Genomic DNA, 27,898 nt, shown 5'->3' with positions numbered 1-27,898 from the left:
GCTGGGCGGCTGGTTCTGTGCGTGTGCGATAGTTTAATCTGGGGGGTTGTGGTGAACAAACGGCCCTTCAGGGTGAGCGAAGGCGAACTACAACTCCCGGCATGCCCCAGGGCAGGCGGGCGGCGCCGATAGGTGGCGCCGATAGGCTGTGCCGGCGCGGTGCATGCCGGGAGTTGTAGTCCGGCTCCACCGCGCATGCGCGCCTCTCTCCTCCCCCCGCCCCTCCTTTTGTCCACGTCGCCCTCTCCCCGGGCGCGCCGCCGCCGCCGTCACGTGCCCCTCCCGCCCCGCTCCCCTATTGGCCCGGCGGCGCGGAGGCGGTTTCCTTGGCTACGCCACAGGAAGCGGAGGGCCCGGTCCCTTCCGGCTGCGCGTCGGCGCTGGGAGCCGCCGGAGCCGCCGGAGCCGCGGCCGCTGAGGGGCGGGATGGGCCGGGGCCGGGCCTAGCGGCAGCGGGCGGGCGGCCGCGGCCATGAGCGGAGCTGCGGGCTGCCAGGGCGGCGGCAGCGAGCGGGGGCCCCGCTGGAGGAGGCCGTGGAAGCTCCTGGCCCTGGGCCTGCTCTCCGCCTCCTCCGTGCTGGCGGCCGCGCCGGGCGCCGGGGCCATGAGCAAGGAGGAGAAGCGCCAGTTGGGGTGAGCACCGAGCGGGCGGGAAACGGCGGCGGGTCGGCCTGGGGTCCGCCCGGGGAACCGCGCTGCCCCCGGGCTCGGGGCGGGCTTGTTCCCATACTGCTCTAACTCCATTTCCGAAGCAGGTATTCACCTTAAATTAATGGATTAACTAAAGGTTGGTTTGTGCCTTATCCCGTAGGAGATTGGTTGGTTTTCTTCTCTGTAGAACTGTGTGTAAATCCCATTTTAAAATACAGTATTTTATAGCATGAAGTGGGCAAAGTACAGGAATTTTAGATACTCGGGTATCTCATTGCACTGGTCCCTTTTCTAATTTGCTGGAAAACCATGAATAATTAGGGGTGAGAACACTAAGGTCGGTGTTGCCCCTTTAAATCTGTGTGGTCATAAGATTAATTATTTTAGTCCTGTAAGTGTGGCACATTGAAATAAAAATTAGCTACATTTTAAAAATAACTCTTTAAATCTTGTAGAGTTGGCATGGTTAGGATTGAAGAGAAGGCATGAGGTGTAGACCAGTCCTCCCTGTGTGAAAAGTTGTTTGGGTTGACACGATTTGGTTTGTGAACAGTGTGAACTTGCTTTATTGCTGTATGCTCTTAGGCATCAGCAAAAATGCCCCAGCAAGCATACACACATCTTATTGCTGCCCCTATAATCACCGCTACAGTCTTGAGGGGAAAAAAGAAGCCCAGGGGACATGGTTCACTATATACTACCTCTACAACTGTTTGTTTTTAAAGCAGCAAGAAATAAGAGCCCTGCAACTCCCGACATGGGCTCGGGAGCGCCAATCTTGAAGGTTGCAGGCGGTGGTTGCCGGCAATTGTGGGTAAAAGCGATCAAAGGTAAATCTGAACCCATAGGCGGTTGGTCTAATTACGGCGGTGCCTCTGGTCAGTCCTGGGAGTCATAGAAATGGTGAATGTTTGTGTGTGTTCTTGCCTGGTGTAAACCGCTTGGGTCCCCCGTGCGTCTAGAAACCGATTCTTCATTTAGAGAAGTGATAAACTGATTGTTAATACGGTTTGGAATTGAAGCGTAAAGATTACAATCTAGGTACCAGTGTATTGCGCTTCGTCGTGGAGGGTTTTTTTAGGCAAACACGTCAACGAGCGTATCATGATCTTGGCGTATTGCTGAGGCGGCTTAATCATCATCCTCTTCCCATCCACTGGTCATTTGGATGGAATAATGGTGCAAAAATCTACCAGAGAACCTTGGAGACATTCACATTTATTAATCATTAGATACAAGTTGATATTTAGGTCTGATGTTGATATTTACTGGGGGTTTTCACCCTGGGTTCTCAAGGTACTTTGAATATATATATATATATGTATAGTATTTTATGCCTTCTCTTCATGCGGCTACATGAGTTTAACCTTTATTCACCGATAGTTTGACATTCATAACTTGCACTTGCAATTCACGCCTTGCTGTGGTTTGTATCTGGGGGCTCCAGCCCAGCTCAGTTCCGCGAAGAGCGGGTAATCCGTGTGTTTGTTCAATGACAAGATCCTATCAGTTGCAGAAATTCTTTCGGAAAATGAAGTGCAAGTTGCTGTGTGACTTGTGTGCTGAACCCCGGGGTCTGTCTGCTGCAAAGGACCAAAGAGCTGCGGGCTGGATGTAGCTTGTGAAGTGCTTGAAAAAGGCACCGTACTCTGCTCTTTTGATGACATAATGCATTTGATGAGTTAAAACTACTCCTTAAATTTCCAAGTCATCAGACTGAGTCAGATATTTAGAATATAATCGTGGTGTTCTTGTCTCTTTTATGGTCGGTCTTATCAGCAGAGATTGTGAATTATGTCGATGGTGGCTTAGAAATCAGTGTCCTCTTTTGCCTTGCAGGGCTTCTCAGTGAAGCGGTCAGGAACAATGGGAAGAAGTGCTGTCTGTCTCCAAAAAACAGTGTTTTTCTATAACATAGTAGCGTTTCTCACCTTGACTGCTTTTCAAACGTGTAAAATGAACGTGTCTACAAGGATGTTCTTTAGTATTTGCTTGCCAAGACTTGTAATGCAAGGAAGAGCATAACTGATGGTGCTTTTCTGAATCCCAGACAGGGATTTCTGCTGTGTCAGTTGGTTTTAGTAATGGTGATTACAAACAGAACGTATTTGCTGGTTTCTTGCTGAGTATGGCATGTGTCCCGTCTCCAGCTTTAACGTGTTGGTGAATCTACAACTATTTAAGAGCACAGGAGGCTGAGATTACCCAAATACTCTATTTCATGTTTGGTGAAGAAAGTCTTTCTGCAGTGAACAAAACGAGCCGAATTAGGAAAAATTATTATGCTATATTTAATTTACTTGGGTAGAACACATTAGTAGGGTTACTGCTGTTCAGCTGTTGAAGTGTAATACATCCTGCTGTTTTAAGACGGTGTGTTAAAGGCCCTTGTGAGGCAGATCGTTCATGCTTTCTCTCTTTTCTTTTTCAGAAACCAAGTGCTAGAAATGTTTGATCATGCGTATAGCAATTATATGGTAAGTGAAATACCTGCTTAATTTTTTCAGAGTTGTTGTTGCTGACCTGGGAGAGAAAGCAAGTTATAGTACGTGGCATTCGAGAGAACCAGCAGGGGGGTAGGGCCGAAAACAAAGCTACAGTAAATAAGAGCACCTGCATAGCCTTGAAAAGGAAACGACCAAATGTTCCGTTCAGGAAGAGCGGTGTCAGGAGGGTTATGGCTTTCATATGGCTTCATTTTGATCTTTGATAAACCGTTTGGTTTGTAATGCCAGACTCCTAAAAATCCAAGGAAGAGCAAGCACGGGAAGAGCTGTCAGCAGATTCTGGAGAATACAAATCAATCTCATTTACTTTGTGGCTAAAAATGGTGTAAAATATTTCTTCTGTGGCAGGATACGCTAGATGCGGTTTGGTAGCTCTTTTACAAATGGTGTTTGTAGAACAAAGTAAGAACAAAAAGGGGATCTGGTGACATCTCTGTGCGTTATGGCCTCTTCTGAGGATGTGACTGTCATATGACAGGGAGCCGCGCTCGCTGTGGTTTCCTTTAATGTGACTTGGGATCTTTCTGTGCAGGTGTCTTCATGTTCTGGACATGTGAGCCATTCTCTGCTCTCATCAACCTCGAAATACATTCGCTTAAAGAATAAAGGACTACTTAGAGTGGGCTGACTTGCCTTAAGTACTAATTATTTTCAAATATAAGTAATCTCCACTTCCGAGGAGAAACTGTCAATGTGAAGAAGAGAAACATAAAAGCCGCATTCTTACTGAGTTTACGTTAATCTTTTTGTACGTTCTTCGTGGCTGTTGCAGAAACCTTTCCAAGTTGCACCATTCTTGCAGTACCAACCGCCGCTGTCTCTGGACACGATCTTGCAACACGCCCCACTTTCTGGTTTAACGCTTTAATACGTGATATAAGCTTAAAAGCACGTGAGTTCCAAGTTTATACAGTACATGAGAGTTATAGGATTGATGGATAGGAAGCCACGCAAGAGTATTTTCAAAGTGTGTGTGATTTTTAATGTTAGCTCTTGCTTTTGACAACAGTTTAGCAAGCAGCAGGTTTTCTGGTGATAATTTGTTACCTGGAACCTGGTTCCATGAAAAGCACTTGGCTTGGGTTTTTCAGTGAGTTCTAAAGTAAAAACTGTTATGTATTTGGCAAAAGTGGATAAAAGGTTATATGCCAGAGGAGAGACCTGTTCTCCTACTGTTCTTTGTGATCAATTATAAACCAGTCGGTGTTTTGCTACATCTGGAGCAAGGAGATTCTGGATGAAAAGCTTCAGCTGTCCTGGAAACTTTGAAGCCACAAGGATATTTACTTGCCACGTATGCTGGAGCACTAAACAAACAGGGAAATATGGCTTGTTTGTTTAAAGCCGAAGAAAATATTAGGGTGTCACACTTGATGCTGAGGACAAGAGGATGAAGTGTTTTTGCAGCTGCTTTTGAAAGAGCCAGCTGAAAAGTTTTGATTTTCTGTTTCTATTAATACGCGTTTCAGACTCGTATTTAGAAGACGGAAAATTCACGTTTGCATGCAAGGGGAAATTCCCTTGTCCTTGTTTGTTTTCAGTTATTAACAGGAGCTTTGAGTAACGAGCTACTGGGTATTTTGCATTTGGTTTTTCCTCCAATCCTTCAACAATATTTGTCATAATCAGAGCTTTTCTTTTTAATTCTTGACTATCAGAACATGTGACAATGTCAGTCACTCTGATTTTACAGCCCCGGTAGCGACGCGTCTTTTTGTGTTATGGAAGATCTGTGCTGAATGGACAGTCCTGACATTAGGAAGTACGGTCATCTGTTCCATCAGGATGTGGAGACATCGCAGAGTATCTGCGGAGCTCCAGTTGTGTGGTATTTTGAGAAGTGTGTTTGTTGTAACGCGTGTGCCACGTTTCTATTTCATGGGTTGTGCCACCTTCTGTCGAGGTGACTTGAAAGGACAGAAGGTACAGGTTGGGCAATCACTTGGCACAGTAACTTTTCCCGCCCTAGACAGAGAATAAGCGAACTTTTATTGTTCAGAATCCTTCTGCTTCCTTATGATTGTATAAGATTAAACATCCATTTTCTCCAGAATTTTTATCACATTTCTCTCCATGATTTAAGGCAGAGATCTTAGTTTTAGCATTGCCTTTGCCATGTACTTCTTCAATCTGTTTCTCTGAATACTTTGCACAGATATTCAGAAACATCTGAGCTGTATTAAAATGACTGGGATTCTGCCTTTTGTAGTTGAGGACAACAAAGTTTCGTGCAAAGACCAAATTACTTGGGACGGTGGTAGACAGAGAAACTATCAGTTTCAAAAGAAGTTGCTGCAAAAGCTGTTTATTTATGGGAGAATGTTCCTTCTTTTCCTCTCTGTTTCATGTTTGAATATTGATTATTTTTTGTGTCGTATATTTGGGAAGACATTGAATGTGTTTAATTGCAGTTTCAGCGCAGTAATTGAACTTTTTCATCCCTCCATATGTTATTTCTTTGCTAAAAGTAAAATTGGAGTGTACAATACAGCAACCAGTTTCCTGATGAAATCAAAGGAGAGCAGCTCCATCCCAAATCAGGTGTATCCAGCTTCTAATGGAGAAGCAATTTCATGTGTGTTTGTTCAAATTCGATATATTTAAGACTCATCTTTCTTAATGGCAGTGGCCACTCTGAAACCTTTTCAGTAAACCTCTCCTGTTGCGCAGTTTTGTGTCCGTTTCATTTGATATCCCATTTCGGCGGTAGTATAAACCTACAGAGCTTGCACTGACCAGATGGGGAATAGGCGGGGGGATTTGATTCCGTGTGTGACTTCTGCAGTGGTGCCGTTCTTGCTATTTCTGCCTGACCGATGAGAAATACTATAACAATACAGCTTGCTCCGCAGAGTAGCCGCTGCCTTTCCAAAAGAAATCTAGCAAAGTCTCTCTTAAGAGAAGTTATATTTGGAAAAGGTTCAGTCTTGGCAAGCTTTTTTCATGAATGTTATCTTTTGTTATGCCTTGGGTCGTGATTTACCAATTTACTCTTTTCCCTTCGAAGCGAGGTCTCTTATCTGCCACCGATTGTGACCCTGAGTCACTTCTGTTCATTTGGAAGTGTTTCCAAAGTGACTTTAAAGTCGAATTTCTCCATGAAACACCATCTGCTTGGTAATGCCTGCCTTAGCTTTAGGTTTTAAACTCATCTTTGAGCTGATAAGCTCAGGAACTTTGGAGAAAGTGTCATATATACCTTAACGACGCAATTCGGGTTCATTTTAAGCGGCTCTGGAGATTTGCTGGGGTGGCTGGAACAGTTGTAACTCATCCCCTTGTTGTGTTTCCCGCAGGAACACGCGTATCCGGCCGACGAGCTCATGCCTTTGACTTGTCGCGGACGGGTGCGGGGTCAGGAACCAAGTCGAGGGGACGTGGATGATGCCTTGGGAAAGTCAGTGTCTGAAGTTCCTCTCTCATGTAAACATCTAGGAATCTAAGTCCAGTTTGCAGCCCGTAAAACTCGTTTCTTCACTTAGACGTGTCCACCCACTTTGGTGGAAAAAGATTCTGTGGGTGCAGATAAATCCGTAATTCCTAATTTCTCTTACCTAATTTCTCTTTCTCTATTGGAAAAAAAGCTCTGATTGTGACCTTCTTACAGGTGAGGCAGAAATACATCTTATTTCCTCCCATGATGTTCACTGGTGTCAAACTGTACCCTAATCAGAAAAAGAGAATTGACCACTCAGTGAGGTCCAAAGATAGTGTGTTTTTCAATCCATGTATTTTCCATAGGAAAGCCTTGCAAATGTGAGCAGTCATTTATGGTATTAGTATATTTGACTGCTAAATAGGAGTGAAAAGGGTTAATTAGCTGCATAGAGCAGTAGACTGTTAGCCATTATGCTGGCCTTATAAGTGATATTTAAAATGCCTTTTTTAGTAGCAAGTTCTCTGCAAACATAATTAGTCAAGTGATTATCATGTGTGTGGTGGCCTGAGGCCTTTGCCAAAATACAAAAGAGTTTTTCAGACATGGAAATTCTTCATATTTTTTCACTTGAGATAGCTTGTAATACAAAGTACCGATCCTTTGGCTGGCAAAATGTAGATTTAAGGACTGTTTTTCTCCATGTTATATTGAACAATCCAATACAAGCTGAATCACTCTGTGTTTGGCGTTGATTCCTTTGTCTGTATCTGTGGAGTTTATAGACCAAATACTTAAGAACAAACAGGTGATGCTTTTGTATTATTAGTATCACCGCTTACTGTCCCCAAGCAGAATAGCGTTAATCAAAGCCGACGTCCTTGTCCTCAAGAGTACTTCTAATCACTCCAATGTTGAACATGGGATTTTTGTTACGTACCCAAGTTCCTTAGGACAGAGATTCCTGTATAAACCTGCTGCCTCGGAGGTATTGAGCGATACGACTGATGGGAAAGAAGCGTCAGGGAAATATTTTGTTTAATCCTGGTCATGCATTCTTTTTAATGACCTTTTTTACATAGTAACATTTGAGTAAAAATACCTTTCAGCCCCTTGCATCTGTTGAATAGCATATTTTTATTATTTTTCTGTCTACATGCTTTTTTTCTCTTCCTGATGATCAGCTATATTATTATTGATCAGATTTCTTGCCATTATATCTTTACAGTTAAAGAAAATCATAATACATCACCGCTTAACTAGAATTTTAATTATGCTTCATGCGTAGTCACATGGTGCCTATAGGGTCTCAAACATTGGGCATTTCTTATATTTACTTAACAGCAGTCATCACCGTTTCCCAAGTTTTCAATTTTAATATCATCATATTCTAGAAGTTCTGTGTATGGTGTTTCTTCCCATTAACGCAGTTTTACTGGGTTAGGCCAGAGGTCCTATCACTTGGTGTGCACTAAAAAAAGAGACTGGAAAAAGACTTTGCACCTCTCTACTGAGTTTCTTAGTAGATTTGATCGGGGCATAGAAATTACAATTTAATTCGCTTACCAAAGGTGTGCAAGTTTTGCAGTCAATAAAGGTACCTTCATAATCAGAGCTTGTTTGTCAGCTCCTATTCCCCTCACAAAGGGGAAAAACTTGGTAGGCTGTTTTGATATTATTGTGTACAACTCACTTTTTAGCAGCTGGAGGTCTGGGAGAGGGTAGTTTCTAGTAGCATTGGGTATTATGTAAAGTTACTTAATTTCTGCACATACACATCTATAGTAAATCTGGTTTAAATTGTGTTTTGTAGGTTTTCCCTGACCTTGATCGATACCTTGGACACTCTTGTGGTAAGTTTAATCTGTCGCTAAACTTTGATAAAACAAGAAAAGCCTTCTGATGTTCAGGCTTATTTTTAGGTTTCTATTTTGCTACTTTATTTACAAAACCCCTGATCTTTCTTTGCCTTTAGCCACATGTTCTAAGTGGCTGCTGCTTTTCTTGGGCTCTTAATTTAACAAATAATGTGAATTTCCCTTCCCATTGTAGTCTAAACCAACATGCTGGCTTACAGGTGAACGTCTCTTAGTGCCTAGTGAATTATCTGTGGTATCAAATTGTATGGACATGTTTCATGGATGAATTTGCACGCGCTTAAATCTACATTAAAAAAATGCAACCCTAGACATGTGTCACCAGGAAATGTTGTCAAACGTAACATTCCATCTCAATAGAAGACTCTGATCATTAATAAACTACTTTTTGTTAGATTTCAATCTCTTTGATGTATTGTCAATGGCCATTCATGTCGCCAGGTAAACAAATGTAAAAGCTTTGAAAATCTTCACCGCGCTGATTTGGCGTGTGAGTCTTATAAAGCTCTGCAAGTGCTGTTAACGTGGAGTCTGGAACTCCCGGTCTCTACCAGACACTCAAATGGATTCCTGTGATTTATTTCTTGTTTTCCCATCTTAGAGCAAGATTAACACTTGTGGAATTTAAAGGTCCGTCTCGTAACAAATTGGATAAGTCACAAAGATTCTTTAAGATGGGTTGAACTCAGAGAAAGTGTGAAAGAAAACGTGTAGGAAAGGCCCAAGCCGAGTCCTGGGATTAGGAGAAGGAACCAACAGTAAATCCCTGGGTAATAGATTAGGTACATTCTCAGTGACTTTATTCTTTCACCTTTTATTCGCTTTCGTGTCTTATGACAAAAACAATAACACTATAATACTAATGTCAGTCTGCATCAGAGGACGCCCCTGCAGAACCCAAAGATCAGTCTAAGGCGTGTTAAGTGCTTTATATTTTAATTAATCGCACTTGTTCTTGCACACCTGAGTGTGACTGTATTAGCTATGTCGGAACCTAAACACCCTGTTACATTTGTATTCCAGGTGTTAAATAAAACCAAAGAGTTTGAAGAGGCTGTAAAAAAAGTAATAAAGGATGTTAATTTAGACAACGACATAGTTGTGTCTGTCTTTGAAACCAACATAAGGGTCCTTGGGTGAGTAAACTTTATGTTTTCAAAACTCTTTCAAACGTGGGGTTTAGCTAAACATCCTTAAGGCACATCTTTCTGTGCCATCCCACCTCATTTAAAACAGTTGTGCCTTTGTCAGCCTAGCTCAGCACCTGCCTAAGCCAGGTTTTAAAGTGCTGGGCAGGATCCCATGCAGTGATATGGAATCCAGTTGGCCCCCATCTAACTGCTGCAGGCGGAGCTTTTTAGATCAAATAAATGGTGCATGCCGAGGCAGCGGTGTTTGTTCTTAATGGAAATAGTCGTGCAGATTACACTGTTCAATACTTGATTTAACAGAGTATTTCAATACTTAGAGTAATAGTTTATTTCAGGTTGGAACGGACCTCTGGATGTCTGTAATCCAACTTGCTGCTATTTTAAAAGCAGGATCAGAGCAGCTTAATTTTAAGCTAATACATACCGTTTTAGAGGTGTTAGTTGTTATTCTTGCCTAACTATACGGATGTATCGGTGATTCCTGAATAATAAGAATTGCTTCCAAAATACTGAGAGCTCACCTTGATTAAAACTGGAAGCGCGTGTGCTCCGCATTTCTGAAAATCAGGGCTATGTGAATATAGCACAGTTATTTTAACGTAGTCACCTAAATCGTAGCAATTGCTGCTTTGCCGTTCAACTGAATATACCTGTTGAGTCGTGGGTCATTTTTCTTGTGTTTAGGGGTCTCCTAGGTGGGCATTCAGTGGCGATTATGCTGAAAGAAAAAGGTGAATATATGCAGTGGTACAACGGTGAACTTCTGCACATGGCGAAGGAACTGGGCTACAAGCTTCTACCTGCTTTCAACACCACTAGTGGTCTCCCTTACCCAAGAGTGAGTTCTGTGCTTTCCGCAATTCACATTCACTTCTATAAGCAAAAACTTTGGTCGTTTTGGTTTTGTCTTGGTTTCTAAAATCACTTGTATATTTGTGAAGTGTCCAGAAAATCAGAAGGTGACACATGGCTCATTTGTAATACGTGCTACCTTGTATTTTAAAATACAGTTTTAGGCTCTCTGAATCCTTATATTTCCAGCTCTGAAAATACTAAGATGTGGTGTTGTGCGTGAGTAGTAATAGTAATCTTGTCTTGCTCCCTGCTCCTATAAGTACCACCAAGTAGCTGAGGAGAATCGTTTTGGTTTGATACGTTTCGCTCACAAAGTCAGTGAAAGATCAGCTTGCAAGCATATGCTTGTGAATTTAGCTCAAAACTGATTAATCTTCATGGGCCACGTCCAGATTTGTAAGAGGGCAAAGGTGGCTGTAATCTAAAAATACTGCAGGTAAAATCCTTCGTGGTATTCAAATAAAGCTTGCTGCAGATTCTTTGAATGGCACAAAAATCTTCCCTTGAGTTGTCAGTATGTGGTAAAGCAAAGCAAAGCAAAACGAAGGGGCGCCTGTAAATCTTTGAGCTAGGGAACATAAAGATGATTATCTCTGTTGTTCTCTAGGTTAACTTAAAGTTTGGTGTAAGGCATCCGGAAGCACGGACTGGAACAGAAACCGATACCTGCACAGCTTGTGCAGGTACCTTGATCCTTGAGTTTGCAGCTTTAAGCCGATTCACAGGAACATCTATATTTGAGGTTTGCTTTCTATGTTACTTTATTTTTGGGGATGAGTTATTGCTTAGTGTTCTATTACCTTTCTGTAATTTGGGGGGAAAAGAATAGAGTTTATCAAATGGGTGCGTATTTTAGCTGTTCCACACAAAACGTTTGTGTGTGTTCAGATTTGTTGTGTTTGGGCTTTTATTTCTAAAAGTGTCTATTTGACTGTTTAAAAACCACAGGAACTAATGTTGTTTGGAAGAAGTTACAGAAGGCAATAAATACACTGAAGACTGGCTAAAGGGTGATGCTTGCATAGGTTGATGGGTAGAGGGGTCAGGACTAGCAAAAGGAAAAGTGACATACTTGTTCCTTAGAATGCAGCTTAAAAAGGCAAAAAACCCCAAACATAGTCCCGGTGAAGCTGTGCAAGACTTATCTAAGGTCAGACTGTCAGCAGCAAGCTAAAGGAAAATGTTTGTGAGTATTTCTTCGATATGATACCAACAAAAATACACTCTTTTTCAGATTAGAATTAGCATGGGCCTGGTATTTAATTTCATGGAAGCACAGCTGGGCCTGTGTTGAGTGTTTCGGTAAAACTTGTCCCCCTAAAATCCCCTGCATGTATTTGGTAATTTAGAGCCGTTTTTGGTGGGTAAGTTGGTACCTTAAAGCTGCTTTTTGTGTATACAAAGAACGCATGTAAGTTGGATACTAAAGAAAAGGGGCTGCTGCTTCACCTTGTCTGAGAAGACACAGCAGTTTTGGTTCTAAGGCTGTTCTATTTCTTGACTTTCTAATCAGCAGCAGAATAACATCCTCCTGTTTAAGGGTGTGCAATACTGAGTTCTATAATTGTTATATATGAAACATTGCTTCATAGCCTAATTTCAATAGGCAAAAAAAAATAATAAGCCTTAGTATCTGCGTTTCTCTATAATTCCCTTTAACGAGCGGTTTTTGTTGTTGCAGGAATACGCCCGGAAAGCGCTCGATTTTATTTGGGAAAAGAGGCAGCGCAGCAGCAATTTAGTGGGCGTTACTATTAATATTCACACTGGAGACTGGGTCCGCAAAGGTGCGTGATATTCCGACCGGGATCAGGGGGCGCAAGTGGTTTTGGGCAAGAAAAGTCTCTTGACACAACCCCCTGCCCCCAAAACATTTATCTAGACTATTTAAAAATATTAATGGGGTAGGCAAGCGGAGTTATATAATATGAGTGCTGGAGAAACCTGCTCTGAAAGGGTATTTTGTTGTTCATTGCAAAGAAAGTGTTCTCTGATTCACTCATACTGAGATGGGAATGCCTCGGGATAAATTCTCAGAGTTTCTGCTATAAATACATAGGATAAATATAAATAGGACTGTGGTTGTGTGTGGTAGCCAGTAGAAATATTTTTGTATGGGGAAAGCGAAACAACTGGCTTCAATGCACGTCTGTTTGTATCACCGTGTGCACCAATACTGCAAAACCGTCAGCGTAGAGTATGGTGGCTCTGCACCCAGCTGTGCCTTAATTCTTAAATGAAGCCAAGTGAAAACGTCCGTAGAGCTGCTTCAAGAAAAACCCACCTTTTCATTCTCTGCCGTTTCTAGATAGCGGAGTTGGAGCGGGAATAGATTCATATTATGAATATTTATTAAAAGCCTATGTCTTGCTGGGAGATGACAGTTTCCTGGAGAGATTTAACACGGTAAGTTAACACCTCGCTCAGGTTTGTGCCTTCTGTAAGACAAATTTGAGACTAATTGTATTGTCAGTCAGCTGTTAACCTGAGAAACCTGTGAAGACAGCTTCAGAATTCCTGATTTTGGTGTTAGTGCTAGCTCTTTTATTTTACTATATTTTTGCTAATCTTGGGTGAATTGTCACCTGAGCAGCTATTTTCAACCCCATTCCATGAAAATCGGACTCTTCTGCACCTTTTCCCCTGTTTTCTGTGCAGGACAAACTGTATTTCAGCATCACCTTGGAGAGTGTAACTCTGCAAATGTTTCTATAAAACAACGTAAGGGCTTCTTACAAGCCGTAGTACAATTGCTTTCTGTCCTGGAGCAACAAAAAAGGTCTGAAAATCAAAGTCTGGACCTTGCATTGCACTGCAGATCCTAAGGCCCAGTATACTCTTAAATATATCAAACTTACAAGCTGAAAAACACACTCGGGTCACTAAATTCGTTAAGAACTTTCTCAGCATCATTATTATTTCCTAAAAGTGTTCTTTGTTTTGAAAAGAGCAATAGCCAGTAAAAAAGTCGATATCATAAGCAATATTAAACTTGGAATAAATCAGTAGCTAAAGGCCTGTTGCAACAGATTAATCATTATTTCATATTTCTAACCTGGAGCCACCAGTATTGTATTTTGCCTCAATTATGTCTTTTAAATGTTTCTTATTGGAAATTGGAAGCCAGCAAGTTGACAAGTGGGTTTTAAAGTTCTTCTGAGGCATCAAGTGCAGCTGAGTTGTTGGTTTCGAATACCTGGTTTTTCTGTTCCACTCCTGAGATGCATTTGCTTTAGAATTCCCCTGTTTAAAGAAAGAAATGTCAGCTTTTTGTAGCGTCTGCTTAAAGATTCAGCCCCAAAAAGTGCCTGACTGTGATAGTTACTTGTTTATCACCCGTCTGCTGAATATACTGTTGTGTATGTGTGTTACTTGGAAAATGTGAGGTGTATTGCGTGTGTGATAATGTGGAGTTTTGCATAGGCTGAGATCTAGATCTGGTTTGTAAAATGTATTGATAATATACACTCATGATTTTTCTGGTGTTTGGCAGCACTACGATGCCATAATGAGATACATTAGCCAACCACCTCTTCTCCTTGACGTTCATATTCATAAACCCATGCTAAATGCAAGGACCTGGATGGATTCTTTGCTGGCTTTCTTCCCCGGGTTGCAGGTAAGGTTTAAAACCCATGTGTAGATGATTTTCATAGCAAGTAAACAATCGAATAGACTGGATATATCACCAACAAGTCAATCTCAGTCATTTGATTTTCAGAAATACCGAATGAGGGTTTCTGTGCTCCCTCCTCCTGTCGCTTCAGTGCGAGGATGCAAGTTAATGTGCATCTTTAGCCATGAAGTATCAAGACAAGTATGTCCATATGATTCACTTCTTCACTCCAATACACTCAAATGACGCTGGTTTTCAGTAGTCCGGTGACAAATTTTCTAGTTCGTGTGCCATTTACGTCTTTAAGACAAACTGCATCACATTTCCTCCATGATAGAGACCTTTTTTCTACATGGAGCTCGCTGATTTTGCTTAAAAAGCTCTTACGGAATATCAGTGGCTGACACTGAAAAGGGGTGATATTTACAGTATGAGCTGCTGGAAACGTAGATATCAGTCTGTAGGTTTACATGAACGCAGTGTGCCTAACTTGGAAGATTATTCCTGTGCATGCTGAATTAGTGTTAATTTTATTATTGAATTTTAGGTGTTGAAGGGCGACATCAGACCTGCTATTGAAACTCATGAGATGCTGTATCAGGTTATAAAAAAGCATAACTTTCTTCCGGAGGTAAGGTCGTAATGTTTTGATCGCGTAAAACTTAATTCTTACCTCGATTTGAGCAGTCTCAGCTATCCCTTTGAAAAAAGAGTAGGTATATGTGTTATTAGAACCAAAGGCTCATTTCCACAGCATTCTATTGCGATTTACCGTTCTGCATGCGTGACAACTGCGTTTCGGTTATGACATATTTTTCCTTCAGTTATACTGTAATTAACACAGTAATAGGAAGCTGTTGCTGAATTGACTTTGGCTCATTTCGGTATGTAAAGCTTGTATAAGCACGCGTAGCAGTAGCTGCTTAGTAACGTGGTAGCATTAATGCTGAAGATTATTAAAGATTGTTCTGAGAGAATGTTCTGAAATTTTGCCTAATAGACAACACTTTAATTAACATCACATCCACCTCATCTGGAGAAACGCTCTGTAAGCACTGGAATGGTGTATTTGAGTCCTTTTAAAAAGGTACGATTTGGCTCCTTAGGAGTTTTCGGGGTGTTTTTTTAAGTGCTTTGTGCTTAGGAAGGAAACTTTGAAAGATCAGTTGTTTGTATTTAAGCAAAGATGCTTTTGTAGCTCCTGAGACTGATGCTGGGCCTTCAGTCCTGCGCTGCTGTAATCGAGTTAACGCAGGATGCAAAATAAACCCCTGTTTGCTTTTTATTCTTGAATGTATTTGTGCCCGTTCTTTTTCCTCCTCAGGCGTTCACAACAGACTTCAGAGTTCACTGGGCTCAGCATCCTTTAAGGCCGGAGTTTGCCGAAAGCACTTACTTCTTGTATAAGGTAAGATCGCTTTCATTCCGCTGGCTTTGGGTCGCTTTGTCTGGCACCTACAATTTCATTGGTGTTTTATTTCAATATAGAATGAGTAGACTTCCTCCAGCTTATTTTATCTACTGGAGCCAGTTCTGTATATAAACAAGATGAACGTATCAAAACTTGTTGTAGGAATTCTGTTTTCTGTGGCTGGAACGAGGAAGAAAACCATTCAGCGATGAAGGCCCATATTTTTAAATATACTTAGGTATTGCTGATCTCTCTTGAAGAGAACTTAGAGACTAAGAGCAGAAGCCACTTGTACCTTGCAGAGAAGAACAGGGTCTAAATGTCTTCTGTTTCTGTAAATGCTTCCACATGCTTATCTGCATAGCCATAAAAAGCAATGCAGTCGCGTATCACAAGTCTCTCTTGTGACTGTTTAGCACTATTAATAAATTAGACTTCACCGGTGTCTGGGAAGGTAGGGAATCAATAAACTAGCGTTAGGAGAAGGAAAGCTGCTGATTGTACACTAAGTCTAAGTGCACTTATATGTTTGGGTTTGGCTTTGTTCTTCTTCTATAGGCTACAGGGGACCCTTACTATCTAGAAGTTGGAAAAACACTCATAGAGAACTTGAACAAGTACGCGAGGGTACCTTGCGGCTTTGCTGCAATGAAGGATGTTCGTACGGGAAGTCATGAAGACAGGTGAAAGATTTTGCAATGATTTTTCTTCCATAAAAAGATTATAGGAAAAAAAACGTCGTTACCCTGTTTATATAATTGAATTAACTGACTCGTGAGTAGCTCTCTGTCTTCAGTTCAATAACCAAGTCTTAAGTTACCCGTTCGTCAGAGTCTCTAAACGATTTTAAATAGCTTTATAGTTTGTTTTGTTTGTCCCAGAGCAATAGATGAATTACTTGCAAACAAAATGTACTTCAAATCTAGAAGTTTGCAATGAGGTTTATTTGTTTTTTCTATAATGCCGTTGCGTATTGAACATGCTGAAATATTTCCCTCCAAACATCATTTCTTCCAAGTGGAAGGAGCACTAAATGGAAGTCAGTTCAACAATAATAGTCAGGAAATCTTCAGAGACAGAGCAATATTTGTTTTACTGATGGTTTAGATAAAAGGGGATTTTCCTAAAGGACATTCACTTTTTTCCATAGAATGGACTCTTTCTTTCTGGCCGAGATGTTTAAATATCTTTACCTGCTGTTTGCCGATAAGGAAGACATGATTTTCGACATTGAAGATTATATCTTCACTACAGAAGCTCATCTATTACCACTGTGGCTTTCCACTGCAAACCAAACCATCTCTAAAAAAAATACAGTAAGTAACAGCTCAAATTCACGGCAGTTTTAGTGGCGCTTTGAAGCGGGTCCTTTTTTATGAGAGGAAATGAGGAAAAAAGATGGGGGAAATTCCCAATCTGAAGTAGTACATCAGTTTTTAACACTTGGTTTAATATGAACTATTTCATGATATCAGCAGTGAGAGTCACGTGAATACGAGTAAAGTTCCCACGACTGGATTCTGCACCATTGAATCTTGAGGAAGAAAAGCTGTGGGTTATTAGCCATATATAAAAAGAAAACAATTCCCCATCTCTGTATAAACTTGAGAATAATACAATATGATACTTTAATTTTCTATTATTTTTTTTTTAAATTGCAACAGCGTGCCTATATTTTTGTTGCTTATTTTACTACTCAAGCCCTTGGTGAATTTTGCAAGGTTTTTTTGAGACCAGTACCGAGTTAGTTTGACAAGATACAGCTATAGCTTTGGGGATATGTAATTGTTTCAGTCCCTGCAGTAGCATCTGGTGTGCAAAGGTGAAAACGCTTACGGGTTTACAAATTCCTTAACCTTCCAGAATAACCTATAATAATACAAGCATACCTTGGAGCATCGTAAATTTGACCTAACTTCTCCCAGAGTGAGAAGCTGATACTTTGAAGACAGGCAGGATTCCCAGAGCCGGTGGCCTGACCTGTGTAATTCCCTTGAGAACAGCAGATGTTAAAAAAGGTCGACAAAGACGATCAAGTAAATTGTTCAAATGCAGTTTTCTTAAGCTCTTTAAAGCAAAGTGGCAAAGATCCATTGGAAAAGGTGTTCACAGACAAGCGTGTTACTCTTCAATGGAATTTATCTGATGGGGAGAAAAAATGATATGGAAACATGGAGCGTGTAAATTACTTTTATTATAAACAGCCCAAATGCCTGTGACTTAGTTGGCAGCAGGAACCGAACATCCTGTTTGTATTTATGTTCGTAAACAGGAAAGGTCGTGTTTTATTATGCTGACGCTTGCAAGACCTTCTTTCTGAAGTGATGTGACTACTATGTGTCACACTACGAGCACAGGGATTTTAAAGCGTCTGTTCCAGTAAGCTAACAGCCTTTTAGGCCTTGTTTTTTAGGGAGCCTTTAAATACTTGATTTTGTAATTAGCTAATGTGTTGCAAACAGGTAAATACGACTTTAATTTTTATAGGTGAGAAAATAACTTGCCAGTTATCCACAACCAGTTATTTGCAAAACTAAGAACAGGTTAAATACGGCTCCAAATCACCGTTCCACGTGGTTTCACATGTTACAGAACAGCAATTTGTGCACATGTTAACTCTGTCATCTCTCCTGAAAACAGCGATTGTTTGAATTGTGTGGAGATTCATCCTTGCCCATTCAGACTTGCAGGTCTGTGTGGCTCCTGAGGAGGAGAATCTTTGGTTTGTGTTTTTGTAGTAACACAAAGCGAGAATTACCTAAGACCTGCAGCTGGTCCACGCTTCATAAAGGCAAAAATCCAATGAAATCATAAAGACTTTGAATTTCTTCCTATACAATTGTAACCTGCATTTTGACCAGGTGAAGTGTGTCTTTCGTTTCAGACGACAGAGTACACGGAGCTGGATGACAGCAACTTTGACTGGACCTGTCCCAACACCCAGATTCTTTTCCCAAATGACCCCATGTTCGCTCAGAGCATTCGTGAACCCTTGAAAAACGTGGTGGATAAGAGCTGCCCTCGGGGTGTTTCCAGAGTGTAAGATGGATATTTTCTGTCTGTTGTTAGCGTAAGACTGAACGGAATGGGGTCTGTCATGCACGGAAGGAGAAATAGGAGGTGTATTGGAGCTTGTTCTGCTTGAGTTTGGAGCCCTTTAGGCATGGATAGCCCAGCTACAGGACAAATTAATTATGTTTGGCATCATCAGCAAGACAGTCCATTTCCAGCAGGAATTAGTGGCTCTTTTAAAGCAAAAGGAGGTTAACCAGTCACATACTTCAAGCAGGAATTGTAGCCCAGGTACTACAGGAATTCTGTCTCTCTGATTTGTAAAATCAGTTTCTCTAGTCTCTTGAACAGCTGTGCAGCTCTTCTTTGTAGTAAGCAAGTCATGCTACCATATCTAACTTCACCTGTTTTGAAGAATATAGGATAGTCTGTTAGAGCTGAGGAGGTTTATCCTTCTGGCCACCCCTTTGATATTAATACTTTGGGAGTAAACTGAGTATCAACTGTATGAGGAAAACTGGGTTTAGTTAGTCTTACAATAAGGCTATTTAGAAATGAGAGACAGCATATGGTAGTTATCAACATTGCATGTGCTTTTTTGCACTACAAAATTATTGATAATATTGACAGCTTTTTAAAAAAGATGGTTTAATGGAGAAGTGGATTTCTAGTGAAGCTTTTACTCAATATTATTCCAAAGAATTCTAATCTAGTGGTGGTAAGAATAACTTGTGAGAATTCAAGAATAATCTGGTTTTTAAAGCTTTGCTCTCCAATGTCTTTCGGCAGAGAAGAGAGTTTGGGAAGTGGACCAAAGCCACCATTGAGAGCCAGAGATTTCATGGCCAGTAATCCCGAACACTTGGAGATACTGAAGAAGATGGGAGTCAGTTTGATTCATCTGAAAGATGGCAGAGTACAATTAGTGCAGCACGCAGTGCAAGTAAGACTTGACAGTACTTGTTTTTTAAAAAACTTTCAGTAAAATCCTACTAGCGATGGTATTTGACACTTAGAGGCTCAGGAGGGACAGCCAGACTGTGGAACAAAGTGCATGAGCTGGATATGCAGGATACTGCCCTTTCTTTAGTAGGTCTATATATGTTTGTATGTTTTTCATCTTCTGTGTGATGCTAAAAAGTTAACGTCCTTATTTGAAATTATGAATGAATGCCAGTGAGCATCCACTCTGTATTTTAAAATCTTTATACCAGCGGTCCAAACAAAAGTTCAATTTATTTATTTTTTTTCAAGTTTCTCAAATATTTAAGAAGAAACTTAGTGTTTCTTTACTACTCAGGCAGCAAGTTCACTGGATGCTGAAGATGGCTTACGGTTCATGCAGGAAATGATTGAGCTCTCCAGTCAGCAACAGAAGGAGCAACAGCTGCCTCCTCGTGCTGTTCAAATCGTTTCCCACCCATTCTTTGGCAGGGTGGTCTTGACTGCTGGACCAGCACAATTTGGGATGGACTTATCCAAACACAAAACAGGGGTATGTAAGATGCGTATCACAGAATCGTTCAGGTTGGAAAAGACCTTTAAGATCATCAAGTCCAACCGCTAAGCCAACACTGCCAAGTCCACCATGTCCCTGAGAACCTCATGTCCGTCTGTCCAACCCTCCAGGGATGGTGACTCCAGCACTGCCCTGGGCAGCCTGTTCCAATGCCCCACAGCCCTTTGGGGAAGAAATTGTTCCCAGATCCAACCTCAACCTCCCCTGGCGCAACTTGAGGCCGTTTCCTCTGCTCCTGGCACTTGTTCCTGGGGAGCAGAGCCCGACCCCCCTGGCTCCAAGCTCCTTTCAGGCAGTTCAGAGATCAGAAGGTCTCCCCTCAGCTCCTGTTCTCCAGCTGAACCCCCCAGGTCCCTCAGCCGCTCCCATCACACTTGTGCTCCAGCCCCTCACCAGCTCCGTTCCCTTCTCTCAACTCGCTCCAGCACCTCAAGGCCTTTTTTGGCCTGAGGGGCCCAGAGCTGCCCCCAGGGTTGGCGGTTTGTCCTCCCCAGGTCCCAGCACAGGGACGGTCACTGCCCTGGGCCTGCTGGCCACTCCAGTGCTGGGACCAGCCAGGACGCTGGTGGCCTCTTGGCCACCTGGGCACACGCTGGCTCATGATCAGCCGCTGGCACCAACACCCCCAGGGCCTTTTCCTGGGGCACTTTCCAGCCGCTCTTCCCCAGCCTGCAGCGTTCATGGGGTTGTTGTGACCCAAGTGCAGGACCTTGGTGAACCTCAGACAATTGGCCTCAGCCCATGGATCCAGCCGGGCCAGACCCCTCTGTATGGCCTTCTCACCCTCCAGCACATCAACACTCCACCCAAGCTGGTGTCATCTGCAAACTGACTGAGGGTGCCCTCGATCCCCTCATCCAGACCATTGATAAAGAGATTAAACAGAACTGCTCCCAGTGCTGAGCCATGGGGACACCACTCATGACCAGCCAACAACTGCGTGTGGCTCCGTTCACCACAACTCTGGGCTTTATTACAGTCCAGGTACACAACACCCACAGCCTTCCCCTCATCCACTGAGCGCATCACCTTGTCGTAGAAAGAGATGAGGTTGGTCAAGCAAGACCTGCCTTTCATATGCCCCTGCTGATTGGGCTTTTCTTGTTTCATTATTGCGTAGCCTAAGTTTTACACTACGGGTGCTATTTCAGGGTGGCCAGCTAGAGGGTGATCAGTTAATGCCAGTGGTTAAAATGACAGGGTGCAGCAATGACAGAACGACGGCAGTGACAGTCTTTAGATGAGTGGCTTAGCGGTCTGTAGCCTGCGCTATGCTCCTGAGTCATGATTTAGGTTGTAATATCCACACATAGTATGATGTGTAACAAATTTCTATAATCTGCAGTGCATATCTTAAGAGATGTTGATTTAAGGGAAGGCTTAAGTCAAGCCACGACTTTGCAGAAGCCCTTTTAGGGTTAGATTAGGCTCTTCTTATGCAACTTTTATGAAAGGTTGTATCTAGGTGGAAGAAGAAAATAGCCCAGAGACAGTGGTCCCTGTTGGAAGCAGCAGGCAAACCCCATGACTTCGGCTGGCAAGATGCAGCACAACACAGGAAAAATTCCAGGAGGCAGCAGTTCACAGGTATAGACAAAATACACTTGATATGAGAAGTAGGTGTTCACTTGATCATTCCTTGCTTCTTCAAGTCCAGCTTCAGGGTGAAGATTGTGTGCGCTCACAGAATACAACACTAAATACACTAGATTAGCTGAAGAAATGAAAATGCTTAGGAGTCTTTTGCAGGCTTGAACCTAGTGCTCTAATTATCTCTTTTTGTCTGGTTTATTTTGCTTTTTTCCAAACAGACAAGAGGATTTGTTGCAACCATTAAGCCATATAATGGATGCTCAGAGATCACTAATCCTGAGGCAGTGAAAGAGAAAATTGCTCTGATGCAACGAGGCCAGTGTATGTTTGCTGAAAAGGCACGAAACATTCAGAAAGCCGGAGCGATAGGCGGCATTGTTATTGGTAAATAAAATTAAGTTCTTCATGAGTGTAAATGCAACCTGTATTTTACAGACACTGGAAAGCTGACAGATGTTGAACGCTCTGAGGTGACAAATTCTGCTCTCAGAAGATGAGGAAATGTTTTGTCTGGTGCTGCGCAGAAAATGCAGCTAAACAAATCAAGGAGGGCGATCATCACTGTTTGTGCAGATGAAAAGTTGTTATTTTAAGGATCACTGAGTTGAAATAGCGCTATCTACCAACTGCTGAGGAAGGCTTGAGATACAAACGAAAAAGGTTAAGGAGAACAAGTACACAAGTTGGCTTTTTGCTTTCTAGAACCGTTTTCTGCCTGGTATCCTCTAAGCCGCCGGGGCAGGAGGACGCTGCTCAGAAAGTCCGCGGGAGCTGGGGGCTGTGGCATGGTTATCTAACGGGAGGTTTGCTTGTTCTGCCTTTGTGTGCGCGGGGTAGATGACAACGAGGGAAGCAGCAGTGACACCGCTCCGCTCTTCCAAATGGCCGGCGATGGCAAGAACACAGATGATATCACCATTCCCATGCTCTTCCTCTTCAACAAGGAAGGAAACATTATCCTGGATGCCATCCGGGAGTACGAGGCCGTGGAGGTGCTGCTTTCCGATAAAGCAAAAGACAGAGGTAAGATTTGAGGTTATTTACACGCATTTAGCTTCCGGCCGAGCTGTGGCACCATGTGAAATGTACGGTAGTGATTAAAAGCACAAACACGTTAGTTGGTAGCGCTAGCTTTTTGTTTGACATCGCTATTAGGTTTTTCATAAGAAAGCCATTATCTGAGATGTGTCATTATCCGTTCCCCCCCCCCCAATTACCATTAACATCCAGAAATGCTGTTCATCAGTTAAATGTCAATTCGAGTAATGCGAAAATCCAGCCTTTTGAACCCTTTTTGTCATAATCTCCTTTGAAGTGGTGTCAGGAACAGCGTAAGTGTTTTCAGTGCCCTACATTGTAAATGCCTCTCTCTTCCCAAGCTCCCCGGTGACATTCTTGGTACCTAAAACAAAAGGCACAACCGCTACAACTATTTTGCCTACCTAAGGAGAAGTGCTTGTTGTAAGAAATGAGGCTGCTGACCTCAGACATTTTGCAGTTTTTCTTGTATAATACAAGAAAATGGCAAGCTAATACATTCCCAATTAAAATGTTGGCGTGTGGCAGAAAATCCGTCCTCGCAGCGCTGCCGTGTCCAAGCAGAGTAAGAACAAGTTTCTCTAGCAAAGCAGCGTTTTATTTTCTGCGCGTTTGCCGAAAGCCACAGTGTTGTTTCTTCATTTCTCGTTCCTCCTGTTGATAACTATGGTTAAGATGCTCTAACAAAATACTAAATACAAAAGGTAGCTCTGCATTTGAGGATTTGTAATCCGTATCTGCTTCTTCCCCCCTCCTCGTGCTTCCGTTTGGAATCCCAGCAACAATCTTTAAAGGTAAAACGATTCCAAACTACATTATTGATAGCAGTAAGTATCCCGTGTTAAAATTGGCTTATGCAGTTAATCTCCATAGAAATCATGAAATATTAGTGTCCCGGATGCTGACTGTAAGCGTCAGACTCCAGAGAAATCCTCACGGTTAAACTGGACGGCTGTTGTAAAGCTAAATCCGTACTTGAGATACGCGTGTGTGTTGCTCTGAGTGGGGATGCGATGGGGAGGCTGCGGCTTGGCGCTCTCTTTAATTCACAATTCAGTCACTGACGAACTCTGTCCGACTCCTCCTTGCTTAGACCTTGGTGGATCTGGGGATGCTTTAAAACCCAGTATTAAAGTTCAGTGCACGCAGTGGGTATTTGCTTAAGCCTGAAGGATGGTGGCTAGCACACTGACCCAAAAGTCGCTATTTAAGTTGTTTGCCCTTGTTTAAACTGTGTTTAAATGTCTGCTCTTACCTTCCTCTGTGAAATATAATAACATTGGATCATCGTATCAATGGAAAGTCTGCACTTCCTTGAGGAAATAAGGTCAAGGGAAGCGGCTTTGCATTTGAAACACATAATAAAATGCCGCTTTTCTCGTTTTGGTCAAATCACTTTTTTTTTTCTCTCTCTCAAAGACTTGGAAGTGGAGAATATGGACCAGAAATCAGCTGAAAACGATTCACATAAGCAAAATTCCGAAGAAGATACTTCAGCATCTCAGGATGTAGGTGCGGTCAGCGAGGAGCCTGAAGAAGGAGAAAGCTCCGACGTTCCCGACCCCGATTCTTTATCTCCCGCTCACGCGGACAGTGACAGCGTTTCCGGTTCACATCAGGATTCGTCCGTCCCTGGAGCCGATGGGGCCGGTGCTGCGGAGCCAGCGTGCGCGCCAGGGGACAGCCGGCCTCAGGAACACACCGGGACACAGCCAAGTTCCAAAGGTAGCTGGGATAACAAAGCCCAGCCTATGGAATCCATATTAGCAGACTGGAATGAAGATATAGAAGCATTTGAAATGATGGAAAAGGATGAGCTATGACTTGTAATAATAACTTATTTGTTAGTAACCAAATGGAGAGCTCTTTGGGTAGAAGTGAGGCCCCGATATCTGAGAACTAGCAAACATATTCAGTGTTGTCATGAGCAACCAGGTTTCACCTGGAGATGACCAGAGAAATCCAGCGCGCGCTCTTTTATTGTTTTAATTTTTCCTGTTTAAAAACGGGAACGTGCAATCGAATCGCTTGCCTGGCTCCGCTGCGGGCGCCGTAGCCCAGGACTCGTGCGTTCCAGGCCCGCGACGCGACGCTCCCGCCGTCTCTGGAAAGCACGAGTTGGCGCGGCGGGGTGAGCACACCGTGGTTTACCCACGGGAGCACTTGGGGGCGGCAGGTCGGCCGCTGGCCCGGTTGGAGCCGAAATCCTTTCCGCCCCGCGAAATCCTTCACTGATAGCGGGTGAGACTGCGCTTCTAGCTGTCGTGTCTTTAAGACACAGCGAGAAGCAGTTTGGTTTCATCCTGACGTATCGTACTGAGGCCAAGTAGTGTTGCTCATCGCTCCTTCCATCTCTTAGCGCCAAGAACGACTCTGACACGTGAGTTTGCTCCGCTTTCAACCAGAGAAACTGTTCAAACCAAAGGCGACGTGGACCTTGTAAGCAGGTTCTGTTAGGGAAGCCGAGGCAGCAGAAGCAGATAAAGGTTCGCGGTGTGTTGTGAAAGTTCTGCTCGAGGTTAAGGTAGAGCAGACAACGTCCATGTTGAGTTCCGGGTGTTCCCTTCGGCCTCCCGGCTTGAAAAACTACCCCGAGATACAGAATTTAAACTGGCAATATTCTCTGAAAAGGACACTAAACATCACCACATCAGCTATAACAACAAATTCTTCCTTTTTCTACAAGTTCGACCTCTAACGGCTTGACTTTGTAATCCTTTTTATACGCAACTTCTACCCGCGTGATCCGTAGGGCGATGGGGCCAGTGCCGGCAGCGAAGCGCAACAAGTTTGGCCGTTGGGTCCGTAGTTGAGGGCGCGGCGGCGTGAGCCGCGAGGATGACGCTCCGCTGGTGCTCGGGGTTTGTTACAGGTAAGTGCGAGTCCCGGTTTGTTATCCCCACGCTGAAAAACGTGATGGAAATAAAAACGGGGATGTTTAAACATCTGAGAGACGTTTTGAGTGTGTCCAAAGAAACTGCCAAAAAAAAAAACGTAATTAACTTGATTTATATAAACTGCTTTTAGTGAATTGTGGTTCAAAGAATTGTTTTATATTAAAGAGTAAATTAACACTGCCTATATGCTGCACCAGGCTGAAAATGAAGGTTTATATCCATCTTTACAATGGAATAATTAACAAAAAAAAGCCCCAGTCTGAACTGCACCTTTCATTTAGCTGGTGTAATTACACGTGCTGAATATGCAACGGTTAATTAGTACAGCCATACTGTATTTATTGCTGTGTACTCCTGCACAACGTGGAGAAATCCCAGGCGAACGTTGCGTACGTGTCTGCTTCACGACACTTGCCAGAGCCTCACAATGCACAGGCACCTTTGGGGAGCGCGACAGAATAGCGTCCAGAGACAGAACCGTGACTTCAGATCACTCAAGCAGGAGGCAATTTGGAGGAGGAAATGGAGTGGTAGCGGAATAGTGACTAAGTGTCCTTTCAAATAAATTAGCTTTTAAAGGTAGTTATCATTCTTTTGCACAATTAAACTGGGTGGAGGTTTGGACTGGACGAGCGGGGCTTGAAGGTTTTTTCAGCTGAGGATTTCTTTTAATTTATGGTATTTTGTGTGTGTTACGTGAGTTTTCTCATGTGAGGAGTTTGATCATGGGAGTGTTTGAAGTGTCCTTCATCTCCGAACCATCGGGTGCAGCTCCAGAGTGTTCACTCCGGTAATTCCTTTGGTCTGTCAGTGCTTTAGTGCCATGAAAAGAGCATTTTTGTTCCCGTGTTCTTTGTCACGGGCCACATCTTCATGCTTCTTAGCTCTTCTGGTGGAAATAGAATTACTTTTATAGCTATCGAGGCCCTCTGGTCGTTATAAGACCATCAATATAGCAACTAAAGGTTTTCTTTTTTTACTTGCAGAAAATGTAGATGTAAAATCTTATTAAAACATGAACTTTCTTTGCCACCACCAGCTCATTTCTATTTCAGCGCTTTTTCTGCCTCTCGTGCTGAAGCAGCAGAGGTCAGTTCTCCCTCGAAGGGATTTTGAGTGATCCCAGATGGATTTGGAGCATCGTTTTGGTGGTGGCCCTACCTCACATAACTCTTGCCTCCTTCCTTTTCGGTTTTATTTGGAGTTTATTCTCCTTTACCTATGAAACCACCACGAGAGCCATAGCCTTGTTTACAGACCCGATGGGGGTAGGGCTGACCTTTGGGAAGGAGGATTGAATTGGGGTGGGGCGACACTTTTATTCAGGTTATTTTCACTTTGTATTTCCTTCTGAGGAGGAAAACACGCTTTTCGTTTAACCCGTTCATATCATTCTGGAGAGAACTCAGTTTTCTGTCACTGTTAAAAAGCAAAAAGAATGTATTCATCAAAACAAGAAAAGCTTTTGGAGAGGGGAGTAATGGTTCTTCCCACATTGTTTGAAGTCTGCATGCGGGATATCGCTGGTACATCAGTAACCGCCCCGTTCTCTGTACGCTGTTGTACATTTATTTGTGTGGGATTGAACCCGGAAGAATTGGGGACCCGCAGCTGGAGCCAGCGCTTCTTCCAGGCCATGTAATTCACAGCAGCCAATTAATTTCTCATTTGATCCCGGAGGAATCTTCTCAATTGTTTACATTTCATGTTTCTTAATGAAGTTTGGAAACGAGCCCGGCTTTGGTTCCGCTCCTGCCAGCGTACCTGGTGGTGCAGCATGAGTGACAACCGAACACCTTATGCAAAAGGCATCAGTCAGGACGTAGAGAAAGAAACCCATTCTGTGAATGAAATATCGTATGTTCAGATTTTATAAGATTTTTGTTGTTTTTTTCTTTTTAGCCAGCCCAATTTACAGCTATTTTCTTAAGAAAGATGTCTAATACCAGGTGCTGTAACACTATTGTTGGGTTTCGCTGTCTGGTGAGAAGTGTATACAATATTTCTAAAGGGCAACTATGTACTGTGATGTAAAAGTCTGGGCTAAAATGTATATAATCTGTGTACATAATTGTGTACTTGATTATAACTGCTGATTGTAAAGATTTAATAAAATGTAAATATTCTGGTCAATTGCCACTCATTCCTTTACACCAGTTGTTGCGTTGTTACTCGGTTTCCATGTCCCCGTTGGGACACCTGAAGCTGGAGGACACAAATTCAGCCCCACCGTTCCCATCAGCCCAGAGTCCCGTTTTCTCCCAAAGTGCTGCATAAAAAGATCATGTTAATAAATGTTTCCAGCAGGAACGGTCCCTATAAACCATCGTTTGCCTGGGAAAGTTCACCCGAGCCATTAAACCCCAGCGTGGGCGAATTAATCTTTATTAATCCT

General features: G+C 42.7%; 1 protein-coding gene across 2 annotated transcripts; it reads left to right on the top strand.

Annotated features, from left to right (window-relative positions):
• Positions 1–351: 351 nt before the first annotated feature.
• On the top strand, positions 352–27,636 carry EDEM3 (ER degradation enhancing alpha-mannosidase like protein 3). Of its 2 annotated transcripts, XM_065071338.1 has the most exons (21): positions 352–633; positions 3,083–3,128; positions 6,455–6,555; positions 8,348–8,387; positions 9,435–9,547; positions 10,247–10,400; positions 11,025–11,159; positions 12,099–12,204; positions 12,726–12,823; positions 13,911–14,036; positions 14,581–14,664; positions 15,358–15,441; positions 16,003–16,127; positions 16,595–16,760; positions 18,329–18,483; positions 19,246–19,399; positions 19,757–19,951; positions 21,787–21,952; positions 22,406–22,591; positions 23,386–23,433; positions 24,026–27,636. In XM_065071338.1, exons 1-21 carry the CDS (start codon positions 473–475, stop codon positions 24,427–24,429), a joined length of 2,847 nt encoding a protein of 948 aa, XP_064927410.1. In that variant the 5' UTR covers positions 352–472; the 3' UTR covers positions 24,430–27,636. The 2 variants fall into 2 exon arrangements, with proteins under 2 accessions (XP_064927410.1, XP_064927411.1); XM_065071339.1 differs by lacking the exon at positions 23,386–23,433 and having other exon boundaries at positions 354–633.
• The last annotated feature ends 262 nt before the right edge of the window (positions 27,637–27,898 follow it).

The sequence above is a fragment of the Columba livia genome, chromosome 8, assembly GCF_036013475.1.
Source record: "Columba livia isolate bColLiv1 breed racing homer chromosome 8, bColLiv1.pat.W.v2, whole genome shotgun sequence".
NCBI lineage: Eukaryota > Metazoa > Chordata > Aves > Columbiformes > Columbidae > Columba > Columba livia.
The sequence above is the reverse complement of the archived record's forward strand: the minus strand, read 5'-3'. Positions and strand labels throughout refer to the sequence as shown.

What these genes read in the sequence shown, in the direction of transcription:
- EDEM3 (XM_065071338.1), top strand. Translation starts at nt 473, where the DNA reads ATGAGCGGAGCTGCGGGCTGCCAGGGCGGCGGCAGCGAGCGGGGGCCC. An exon ending in GTGGTCTCCCTTACCCAAGA is followed by an intron (nt 10,401 to 11,024) that starts GTGAGTTCTGTG and finishes GTTGTTCTCTAG; the next exon opens with GTTAACTTAAAGTTTGGTGT. An exon ending in ACGGGAAGTCATGAAGACAG is followed by an intron (nt 16,128 to 16,594) that starts GTGAAAGATTTT and finishes TTTTTTCCATAG; the next exon opens with AATGGACTCTTTCTTTCTGG.